The 12,752-nt window shown below is 43.4% G+C and overlaps 1 protein-coding gene across 1 annotated transcript in view; it reads right to left on the bottom strand.

Moving 5' to 3' along the window:
• Window positions 1-12,752, bottom strand: part of SMOC2 (SPARC related modular calcium binding 2) — a 185,061-nt gene that overhangs the window by 123,148 nt on the left and 49,161 nt on the right. The window contains exon 2 of the mRNA XM_063096809.1: window positions 4,954-5,125. Within this exon, the coding sequence (XP_062952879.1) occupies window positions 4,954-5,125 (172 nt within the window). The remainder of the gene's footprint in view (window positions 1-4,953; window positions 5,126-12,752) is intronic.

The following is a 12,752-nucleotide window of genomic DNA, read 5'->3' as shown; positions in this document are numbered from 1 at the left end:
TTATGCTTTTCCAGAACAGAGGAAGATAGCAGAATCTGACCAGTGGCAGCCATGACCGTGTCTAGGTCACATCCGCATGGGCTTCAGACCTGCTCCTGGCTCAGCTGAGCCATTTCCTAGGGCAGGAAGGCAGGAGGGCAGGTTTTTGGGTGGTCATCAGGGATTGGGTGCATACATGACTGGTAATAGAAACCCACCTGTAGGAAGGACACCATTCCCTGTCCTAGGGTCCTGTTCTTGCTGTGAGCTAGAACCCAGGCAAAAGGGAGACTCCAACTGCAGACTGGGAACACCCTTTTAACGGCAGCCCCCAGCGTGGGACAGACAACTCACCTGTAAGAGGAGAGCTGAGAGCTTAGCTTCTGCGAGCCCAAGCCTGCATCCCCAATCTATAATATCAGAGATGCGTGATGCCCAGTTATTCTGTAAACTATAATCCATGGTTAACAACCTCTCCCTCAACGAGTTTTAATGTTCACCACCCTTATGAGCTGCAGCACCAAATAAACATGATATTCAAGTCTGCAGATTTCTAAGCATTCTTTTGATTTTAATCCTTTTAATTTAGGTTAAATTTACTTTTGTGATGTAGATTTTATTTTTAATTGTTTCCGCTCTCATCACATTCTTGTGTGTCACAAATTTATGACATAAAATTTCTTCAGTGAACCAAATGAGAATTCCAGCTCAGGGAGCTAGGCCGAGCATGGGTCTCGATGCAAACACACACACACTGACAGCAGGAAGGACATCTGTATTTAATCCAGATTTACTCTCCCTGTCCAAAAGGAATCCGACTTTGACCCTGCAGATGGGACAGCAGAGATCTGAAGTTGAATGCTTGGGAGAGGCCACCACAGAAACCCAGGGGGGGGCAGGGAATGGCTCGAGTTTCAGATGTCAGCCCCCAGAGATGGACCGAGGCCCCTGCCTTCATCCAATAAATCCCTCAGATGCTCGTCCTCAAACGCCATGGCTAACCAACACAGACGCGTCATCTGATGTCTTCCTTGTGGCCTTTCAACAGAATACTTGACTGGGATTAACTAAGGGAACATGCCAGAGAAAAGAACATTAAACTCCAAGTATCATGAGATGGTGTCACCTCCACCCCTCCCACAGCACTTGTTTGTACAAGCTAAGACTTCATAAGCAGTTGCTTCCAGAAGCTTCTCTGAAGAGTGCATCATCTGATATCAGATGTGTGTGTATGGTATTCACCACATAGATAAAAAGGAGGGAAGGACAGAGTTCCTGCACTCCATGCACCTCATTCCATGCTGATTTTCAGAATCCCTGACCATGCTGTTTCTGTGTGAAGCACACTGTAAATCACTTTAATCTCTGGACAATTGTCCAGGACACCACTGTCCTCTCTAGTAAAGGGTGTGAGTTATTTGTGGCTGAAAAAAGCGAAATGTGAGACAGAACACCGTTCCTAGTGGGCATGTGTCCCCTTGGTTTGGAAAAATGCTTCTTAAATGAATATTTGATCTCCAGATAAAGGAGTTGAGTTTTTCATTGTCAAATGCAAAGTAACAAATGTCCAGTGTTCAAGCAGGCTTGGGAGGCTGGGGTGGGGTCAGTGATTTGGGGGTCCTGTGTCCACAGTCCCACAATGCAGGTGCCACCAGGCCTTAGTTGGGCAACACCCCTTGCTGTGCCCAGGGGGTGCCCTCTTTTTGCCCACACATATGGCCAGTGCCTCTCTCTGTGAGGTGTGGTGTGTCCCCTGCAGTCCACCTCGAGGAATGTCTGAGGACAGCTGGGCAGAGTGAACACCTAGGAGTCAGTGAAAATGTCACAGGAGGCCATGTCATAGACTAAAAGGAGGCCTGTTAATTTCCAGTCTGTAAGATGTTGTCATGAAATAAAGATTCTTATAGAAGTCCCTGAGTTCTGAGATACCCACACTGCCAGAAATTGTAGAACTGAATCATATGCAGAGAGGAAAACTTTCTGAGAGATTATCTGATAGAGAATAACATCTACTCATTCAATCACATTACACTCAATGAGAAGAAACTTCATTTACCAAATTTACTAATACTAAGTATCACATTGTAACCTGTTGAGATAGATCAGGTTGAAGTAAAGCAATCCTGCGATCTTAGAGTCATATAGAACAAGGCTGCCTTGAGGGTATCAGTTTTCCACTTACATGAGCTAAGGGTGTGTGTGTGTGCACCTCAGTAAATGAATCTGAGGTTTTTCAATCAAGTTTTCACCAAAGAAGTTCAAACTAAAATAGCACACAGTTTACTGAAACCTAAATGCCCACTGAGAAAAAGGCCATAAGGACAAAATAATGATATAGAACAATGGAACTTTAGGTAGATGAGATTCGATGAATTATTTTCTTCTTTCTTCTACTGGTAGCATTGGATATTTAGGGAGAGAAAAACTAATTTTTCATCTCCTGAAAGTCATTTATTTTAAATGGTATGTCTGCTTTCCTGCACTACCACAAAGAAAGCTAGAGCAAGTGTTGCTGTTTCCAAATTTGAAGTTTCAATATATTTTCACTATAGATGGTACATACAGGTGTGTAACAATGAAATAAGTTGAAAAGCTATTAATTTGAATTACATTTATCTCTACTTTTACAGAAATTTTCTATAGAAAGATATTTCATATCTGTGTTTTAAAATTTTTAAACTATTTTTCCACCACAAAGTAAAATTTAATTTGTGAATCATATTGGTTTTGTACAAGAAAAATCAAAAGACCCCATTATTCCCCATTTGGGCTAAAGGTAGAGGAAAGCTCATTCTGGCTGAACCAGTTCCTCAGCGTCAGGAACTCTGGAGGATCAGTGGGCATCAAAGTGCTCACTACCAGCTGTTCCTAAACAGGGCCCGTGCTCCCTCTGGCCCTAAACATGGCTCTCGGGAGTCCCCTGAAGAGCTGCTTCCAACAGGTATTGTAAACCCCGCTCTCTGAGACCCTGATGCTGAGGCCTGGGGTCTGTCCCAGAAGGTGGGCTCTTTAGGAAGCCCTCAGGTGCCGCTGATGCAGCCAGTTCTGGGGCCACACGCTGAGTTGCTCTGCTCCCTCCCCCATGACTACCGAGTTCACTTCAACATCCTTAAACCTTTTGAATGGGGATTTAGGTATGATACTACTGCTGCAGCACATTTATTTAAAGTATGAATCAAATACTTTTTTGTTGCATTCCCTTCCTTGCAAACCCAACAGCATATTGAGGTTAATGAAAAAATGAAAATTACATTGTCCATTCAAAAGTTGCTGATTCCTTCCCTTTGTGTGTCCTTTTTGAAGTCCACCAGGGCTTAAGCAAACACTAAGACTAATCCACAATCAAACTGGTTAATGTGCACCTGGACACACCTGGTCAGAGGCACAGTGCAGGTGGGCAGGGGCAGGGCTGCTTGGCAAGGCTCATGTACATGTTCTCAGCACAGAACAACAATGTATATCTGTGCACGTTGTGTCCACAGCTTCCCATGACTTTCTGCATCCCTCATAGTAAGCATTAACCCTGCAGCTCCCCAGTGTCTTGCTTCACTGCTGTCCCTCCCAGACCCTCCTGCCACTCCTCAGAGGACCCTCTGATCAGCTTCCACCCTGGGGTCTTCATGACTGACTCAGATAAGACAGTAACACTATCATGTGATGAATATCTTAGAAACAGCTTCTGACTATGGAATCAGATGGGACTTTAAACTCTGCAGTACCATTCTGTCCTATAATCTCAGATGTGAAGGAATTTTCCCAGGGACTCTTACTGGAGAGTTTACCTGCCTGCCTAGCTGCTTTGGCTGATGCCTTGGCCTTTCGGTAGCCTTTAAATGCTAAGTGTCCTAAAATAACTTGACTTTGAGCAAATCATGATGGCAGAAAAAATCCTTGATAACCCATAGCCATCGGTCATGGGCAAAGCCACAGGTACATGCTAGAGAAAGTCTAGGCTCCAAGCTGGATATCTGTGGATGCTACACTGAAACACATGCACAGAGAAGGGCTTGTCAGTGAGCAAAGACCACGGCTCCAGACAGAGCTTATGCTGCTCCTCCGCTGGGGAGCATAAATCTGAGCATGATGATTTGTTTATAATGTCAGCAGGAAGAACTCTGAAGCCTAAAATACATGGCAAAATTATCATTGTCATCTGAACAAAGTAACTCAGACCTGTTTACTTATCATTGCACTGCATTGTGAAAGGAAAAACAAATTTATTCAAAGCCTGGTGAAGCACGGGGCTAAGACAACATACTCCTAGTGGTCGTCGGCGTGGTGGTGGTTTAGTTTTGTTTAAGAGGATTGTTAGAGTTAAGAACTAATCAAGGCAGAACATCATCTCAAAGGCGTTTTTAGCCTGTGTGGTCTTTTTTCCTAGATAATGAGAGAAAGAAGGTAAATCTCTTTCTGAAACGACTCTGTTTGTGATTGAAACACCCGTCTCTTTTGCTGAGCCAAACCCTTCATTGATGTGGGAAGCATTTCAATGTTTTGCTCTAAGCATGCTAGTTAACTCTAAATCTGATTTTTAAATCAGGAAAATTGAAAATTACAAGTGTAAAATCAGCACCAAAAAACCCCTACAAATCACTGAAAATCACGGAGGTGCTATTGTACACACTGTTTGCTAAAGTGAGACATGAGAAAGCATTGAAAGAACTAATAAAAAAAAAACTGGTTGGGATACTTTTAGAAGACTTAGGGGAAAAAACTGAAAAACTTAGATATATTTGTTTCTTGATGGCATGTACTAAGAAACAAGAGCATTAAACAAGTAAATATGAAAAACTCTGCTCTTGAAATTCAAGGAAATTACTCTTCTCCCTTACATGCTCTGAAAAAAAAAATTACAAACATGAAATTCTTGAGTGTTTAAATAAAAAACTTCAGCAAATACAAAAATAAAATACACACACATGCATGTTAGTGACTGGCCCGCAGTCTTCTAATGCTGGTCAAACGGCAGCTCACCTTTGCAGTTTCCTCGGTAAGCGACCTCTAACTGTGGGTCCTTGCACTTGGCACGTTGAAATTCACAGCGGGACAAGAAGGTCCTTCCGTCCGATGCACAGAGGGGTTTCTGAGGAGAGCCCGCGCAGTCCAAGCTACAATCTTTGTCTTTATCTTGATCAACTCTCAAAAACTTGAGGGAGAAAAAAAAAAAAAAAAGAAGCCAGAGAAATATAAGGAAATGTTCTGTAGAGCAACAGAAAACAGAAGGCTACCTAAGGCTACTTAATGGTCAGGGGATGAAACCACAAGGACCGGCACCATTCAGTTTTCAGCACTGCCAAAACATCCTGGGAGTGTCTTTAACAGTCATATGGCGTTGTTTCAGAAACCTTGATAATTCAGTGATTCTCTAAGTTGATATCTGATGTCTGATACAAAACGATGTATGAAACCATGTATCTCTGGAAGGGGGTGCACATGTACTCTGTTTTACCTCTAATAGTCAGAGTACCAATGTTTTCCTTTAATGTGTGACTTCATTTGCTAATTTACTTCATAGTCACCCCATTGTGCCACTCTTTTGGAAGGCACAAGTGTCAGGAATGTCCACTTTTTGGAATTGAGAGGTGATCCTTCTTAATCTAAATGGCCCAATACAATTTCATCTACGTTCTCGAGATTCATTCTTATATTCTCTTTTGGAGTACATCATTGCTTTTTGAACAAATATTTGGTGAATAAATGAGTGATCCTGCACCCCAGATTAAGCTCACGAATTTCTATGAAAATGCCTAATACTCCAACCTTACCACACTTCATCTGTAGCATACAAGGTGGCATCCCCCCAGGACCCTCAACGGTGGCTACTGCATGGGACATGCTCCCCAAAAGAGCCCCGATGGCTGCTCCAATGGCTCATGGCTACCTCAGATCTCTGCGCTGGCCTTTAGACTCCCAGAGATGTCTCAGACGCAGACCCTGCAGGCCCCCAAGCCTGTTCTCCTTGTACAGGAGCTGGAGTGTTCTGCCCGCTCCCTGACCTTCCAGTCCTCATTCTGCACCTCCCAGACATCAGTCCCGGTTGGTCTTATGTCAGGGCGGACAAAGCAACAAGCAAGAAGGCGAATCTCAAAATGACGCTTAGGAGGGACTCATCCCACTGGATTCAAGGAGTTGTCCTAAGCCTTCAGTCACTGGAATAGCACCTGTCCTAAAAATTTGTCCTTTCTGACTTATGGAACATTAGCAATGCATTAAATAAAAGAAGAAAAAGAAAAAGGAAATGCAGAGCTGTGGTTATTCTTCATCCAGGGTAGTATGTGGACCCTCTGGGGCATATGTGAACAGGTTTAGTTGCTATGTTCACTCCAGGAACGTTTCTGAAGCTAAAGTGAGTTCTCATCAAAATCACCCATCACCTCACCTCGCCTGAGCTGGAGGGACTCAGCAAAAGCTTAGAGAACCGCATCAACTGATTCCTTCATCAGTAGGGGGAAAAAAAGAATTCCCAAACTCAAGATGCTTCATTCCTTCAAAAGTTAACAGAACTTCCCCCCTCTGAGTTCTGAGTGTCCTAGTTGGCTCTGTTTAAAGATAAGCCAAAAACTGAAGTTGGAATCAACGCCATGGGGGAACAAAAGGTCCCTGGGGAACAGAGTGCCCCTGTGTGGGAACCCCAGCTCTCAGGAGGATTCCATCTGGGCTGGACCTCAGGAAGGTGTGGCCAAGCTAACCTCAGTGGCCATGTCCCAGATTTCTGGGTGGAGGCTGGAGAAGGGTGAGCAGTATCCGGACAGCGGTCAGGCCTTCATCTCGGGGGAGCTCCGGGGCAAAGGAGAGAGCTCGTTTAAACTCCATTCTGAGCAGCAAGCTCCTGCTTTTCCTGAGCATAAGTTCACCTGCTGAAATGACCCGTGCTTATGTCAGCCAGGAGACGAGTGAAAGCAGATCACTGCCTTCTCAGGGTTTGCAGAAAATTTGTGCCTTCACTTAAAAGTGAGCCGAGTGAGTGCATAAATACATCCGACTGAATTCTGCCACAAGGGAGTCTCGACACCCGCTTCTCATCCACCCAAATTACATTTTAATTCTCTGGCAGGGAGAGCGGGCAGTGCCCGGAGGAGTGACCCTTTGAGACGTGGTGGCTATGGAGCCTCATCCACCCTCTGAGGTGTGGCTTTAGTCTTACGGCACCTTCATGTTCGTGCCACTCCTGTTTTCACAGGCTCTTGAGAATTTTGGTAGACGTGGTCTCACAATGCACCACTGGCCAGGGCAGCACAGCTCCATGCCAGACAAAGAAGGGAAAGCAACAGCGAGGGGCACATCTGAACACACGAGGCACCAGCCACGAGCCCCTCAGTTTAGAACAGGAGTGCACCCTATAAACAGCTCTCTTCTACTTCAGATGAAAAAATGAAATAGCCTAAATCCTGTAATTTTTATGTGTAAGCAGTGGTCTGTTTGCATTTCTTGAAACCCAAGTGAGGAAATGCTGAGGACTTAGGTAAGACATTGTAATTACCATTTTCTCCAAATGGAAAGAGACAGCCTCTACATTTTTTATTAAAAAAAGAAAAGCCTAACCCAACATGCAGGCATTTGGAATTTGACCATAATTCTTGATAATCCAGTGATGTAGAACCAACAATGCAAGTCTTCTTTCTCAGAAATAAGAGAACACACTCAATGCACATGTCTCTCCCCTCCCCATTTTTAATAGCAATTAAATTCCAAGAGAGACAGTGCATGGAAGAAAATAAGCCGTCAACTAAGCTATATTCTTATAAACAGAGACCATGAAAAAATAAAATATTCTTATTCTAAGGAATTTATTACTTATTAAAAGAACTTTAATAAGTTTAAACAAGACCCTTTAGAGGGTCTTCAAACTTATTCAAAATAAATGGTACTTTGCCACACTTAGAATAAAATCAGAATAAAATCAGCTGGACCTTGTACAACTTTTAAAAAGAAGACCTCAGAATTACAGGGATTTCACATTTCTTCTTATTCTCACAAAGCAGTGCTGTTTGCACAGGTGCGAGCAAGCAAGTTGTAAGACCATGCAGAGGGTGCACAGAAAGTATCTTTGTGAATGTCGGGGAGCTCACGCATTAGAAGATCAGTAGGTCAAACACAAATGGATCAAAGACATCATCTATGTTTTTCTTAATAAATGCATGGGTTTAACCCAGAAGAAAAAGGCTCAACAAACTCCAGCCATTTAAAAAACAGGTTAAAACAGTCTTCAAAGCTTAACATGGATGAATTTTCCCACTGTAATATTGATTAAAAACTTATTTTTACTGTTCATGATATGGAATAACATTAAGAAAATTTTACCTCTGAAATACATGATTCCATAGCTATAAGATTCACGAAAGCAGGCACTTTGTAAGTAACAGCCAGCTGGAAAGAGAAGATAACTTCCAGTGGGTTTGCTTACTCTAAGGAGGGGTGCACAAATGAGATTAAGCAGAAGACAGCAGTGCACTGGCCATGCAGGCAGCTCTGCCTGTTCCAGGGAATAAATATTTTTGAAATATTATTCAATATTATTTCAAATAATAGGGGGGACAGATGGAAAAATGGTTACAAACTCAAGCCTGTTTAAAGAGTGTTTTTTCTGTTTGCAAGTCTGGGCTTTCTCAGGTTTCAGGAAAGAATTCCTTACTCTTTTAGTAAAAAAGGAAAACCTAAATCTATGATGAAAATGTGAAAACTGTTTTTTAGAGCCTGCAATCCGAAGCTTTAATGTTAAAGTGAAGCACAAAGTGGGATGTTTTCTCCCAGAGACACTGCATTTCATTCATTCATCCATCCATCCATCCATTTATCCATCCATCCATCCATCCATCCATCCATCTGTCCATCCATCCATTCATCCATCCATCCATTCATTCATCCACCCATCCATTCTTCATCCATCCATCCATTCATTCATCTATCCATCCATCGATTTACCCATCCATCCATCCATTCATCCATCTATTCACTCACTCACCCATATATCCATCCATCCATTCGTTCTTCATTCATCCACCCATCCACTATTCATCCATCCATCCATCCATCTATTCATCTGTCCGTCCATCCATCCATCCATCCATTCATCCGTCCATCCATCCATCCATTCATCTGTCCATCCATCCATCCATCTATTCATCTGTCCATCCATCTATTCATTCTTTCACCCATCCATTATTCATCCATCCGTCCATTCATCTATCCATCTATTCATTCTTTGCCTCTTTTTTGCCATTTCTTAATTAAGAATAAAGCCTCAGCTTTCTACATTTTTAAGCCCAAAAGGCAGACCCATCTTGAATTGAGCTTATTTAATAATTTTTACATGGCTACGCTCCATAAAAGGCCTTTTGCCTGACTCCAGGAGGCTAGAAATTCAAAGGTGTCCTTGCCCTGGTGGGGCAAGTGTAAACCTGGAGGGCAGCAGGTGTAAGTCTACCATGATACTCAGTGCCCGCAAAGCTGAGCGGAGAAGTTGGTTGAATCCAATTTGGGGAATACACAACGTTTCCTAGAAGATCATCTAAGACAACCAGAGAAGACTGCATGAGAAGAAATATGGAATGGAATCCCAGGAGACAAATCAACAGAAGTGAATGTGTAAAAGCAATAATATGGAGATATCAGAGAAAAAGTGCCGTTTAAAGTAGGTCTGATATATGGTCATGGTGGTGAGTGTCTAACAAACCCATGAGATGGAAATGCCTCTGAGGAGCTGGGGAGCTAGGTGCTCACATGGAAAATGACAGCTGGTCTGTTTCCTTCAATCAGAAAATTCCCATAGCACATTCTCATGACTGCAACACAGAGGTGGCAGCAGTGGACACACTCCCACAGGATCCAACTGGTATTTTAGTGCAGTTTTCTGGTCCTTTTAAAGGAACACGACCAGTTGCATCACTTATGGATGCCAGCTGTAGGTCCATTGAAATCAGATTCTGGCCATCATTTGATTACACACAGGACTAGAACAACAATGAACTAGCATCGGGTCCTAAAGCGGTATATTGAGAATTACAGTTGGTTCTGCGTCTTTCCACTTTTACAATCTCTGTGAGACTCAATTTTCTTATCTGTAAAATGGGAGTAATAATACTTTCTGTGCCTAACTGTGAAGTACCTTTGAGGATAATATAAAATAGCAAGGCATCACACGTGAGGATGGGTACCGTGAAGAACGCCCTGCACAGGAGGACGCCCGCACCCCAGCATTCGAACGGCCCCCAGTGGAGCTGCCTTCCCAGGAGGTAACGGTTGCATCAGAGATGTACAACAGGCTCCCCCTCAGATGCTCCCGATCCTTCTTACCAAAAAAACAAGCGAGGCATGTGCAGGGAGGACATTGGATCATCACTTTTCAAAGGGCAGTTTGTCTCCATGAGTTTAAGATCCTGCGTGAAATGACCCAGTGGGGTCAGAAAGCAGCAGCACTGTCTTTGGCCATCAGCACTTCAGGCCTTTTTCTGCCTTTTCTTTATATTTATTGGGTCCCATGGGAGTTTTAAAATGAAAAGCAAACAATTGAATGAGATGACTGTCTTTAAAATCCCTATGACTAATAAACAGGCAGCAGGTGACCATGCTGGTGAGGGTGGGGTGGGTTGCCTGCCCACTGGCCAGCAAGGCTCTATGCTCAGATGAAACGGCACCGACTGCAGAGCTAGGTGGGTGAGCTCTGTGACCTGGGACACTCACTTAGCTAGATGAGTCTTGGTGTCTTCATTTGTACAGTGAAAGTGAGAACAATAATGCCTATTTCATGAAGGTCATTGTGAAAATAAGGTAAGATCATACACAAGAAAATGTTTGGAAAAGATATGAAGGTGTTACTGGCAGTCAGCCCTCCCAAGTGGATACCCGCACTTAACCTGCTATTCAAATATATGTCATATTTGCTATGGCATGCTTTTCAATATTCATAAAAATTTCAGTTCTACTGTATGAGTGCTAAGCGACCCTCCTGTTTGTGATCACTTTCACTGATTAGGAGGGTGAAATTAGGAGGGTGAAAAATTAGGAGGGTGAAATAAAAAGGGAATAAAATTAGAAGGTTGAGAAGAGATAGTAGTTTTTTCAAGGAAGCTGAGGAAGGACGGAGAGAAAACCAGAGGCTCAGCCTGAGTGGGGGTGGCTGGAGTGGGCAGTGCCTATAACAAGACAGGGTGCAGCAGACACAGGTAGAGACTGACGTGGACAGGGTGGGGAAGGGCTGCAAGGTTACCCCTCTCAGTAACAAAGCCCAGGAAAAATTGCCACCTTGCATGAGGAACAAAGACAGGCCTCTCAGGATACAGACACAACCAAGAGAAACCCAATCCCAGTCACCTTGCTGAAACTCTCAGGTATGAGATCCCGGGATGAGAACAGGAGACGTGAGCACTGTGGCTATTTTTATTTACCATGTTCCCTTTCTTGTCTGTTCTGGTGGACATTAAACTTTTCATAAGTGTTTTTATAGACTCTTCACTGGCTTTTGCCTCCCTGACCCAACTTTTCCTACAACTCTGTGGCTCCTTCCTCCACTTCCTGTTCCACATGACGAGCTCACGTCCCCAGCCCCACGGCTAAGGGTGGGTGTACGTTCTGCTGTGTCTTGCTCTGAAGCTCTCTTCTCTCTCCCAAAACATGTCTTTTTTATTTATTTTCCTTCCCTGCCTCTACATCAATATTAATTTCAGTGATGAAAATTGGTATTTTTGCTTCTTGTTCGTACTTCTTGGAGATAATTCAAGAAACCTCTTGGGATCCAGATTTATGTTTATTTGACATTCAGTAGGAACTTTGTTATTCTAAAATTCTCCCTACTAAGACACCATGTGGATGGACTTACTTTAATGAAAGAATTATCTTTGGCAACAAAAAATACCTTACCTTACTCAGTGTTCAGTCATTGCTCTCATGAATCAGGGATGATTTGCCTTCACAAGGTAGATTACACAAACACCCCGTGAAATACTGAAGCGGAGAAGACAGCTGAACTCTCACCTTTATGCGCAATCCCTGTGCTATCAGAGGGTCTCAACATACTTGTAATCACTGAAAGGTGTTTGCAGGAGATCCACGGGGCCTCAGGCCCTGTCTTCACTAGTTCAGCTACAATTAAGTGCCTGGGCTGGCTGGAGAGCTCAGCTGGTCAGAGAGTGGTGCTGATAACACCCAGATCCAGGGTTCAGTCCCTGTACTGGCCAGTTGCCAAAAACCAAACAAAAGTACCAGTTTCTTATCCAAGATCTCAATAAGAATCAAGGCACATGCCGACTGATATTAACCATTTACATGTTTTCTCAGACAAATGCTCTGTGAAATAATACAAGTTCGGGGCATGAGACAACATGACATTGGACACTCCACCAACTGCTTTTGTGCTCAAAGGACAGTAAGTCTTCATTTACGTGGCCTCCATGTCCCAGCAGTGTCTGGCCCACAGCTGCTGTTCAACGTTCATTGCCTGAAGAGCTCGGCACATGTGATCACGCAGGGGTCATTACAGAATTACTAGGGCAAATGGCTGGAGAAATTCAGGGATTTGAGAAAACAGATGCAGCAATACGGGAATGACAGAGACCCAAGGCCGTGGAGAGCCGAGTGCGGGAGCACCTCAGGTCCTTCGTAGTCCAGAGCATGAATGTGTTCCTTTTCCACTTGATGAGTCAGCGGGACACACGTGGCATATCAAATAGCAAACAATTTTAATATCAGGGATTTTCCTTTTTCTTCCTACTTCTAACCTCTTCTTCTCTCATTTCTGTTTTCTTCTCCTGCTCAACCCTCTCTGGTTTATCTGATTT

This window comes from Cynocephalus volans, chromosome 5 (assembly GCF_027409185.1).
Source record: "Cynocephalus volans isolate mCynVol1 chromosome 5, mCynVol1.pri, whole genome shotgun sequence".
In the NCBI taxonomy this organism is placed as follows: domain Eukaryota; kingdom Metazoa; phylum Chordata; class Mammalia; order Dermoptera; family Cynocephalidae; genus Cynocephalus; species Cynocephalus volans.
The sequence above is the reverse complement of the archived record's forward strand: the minus strand, read 5'-3'. Positions and strand labels throughout refer to the sequence as shown.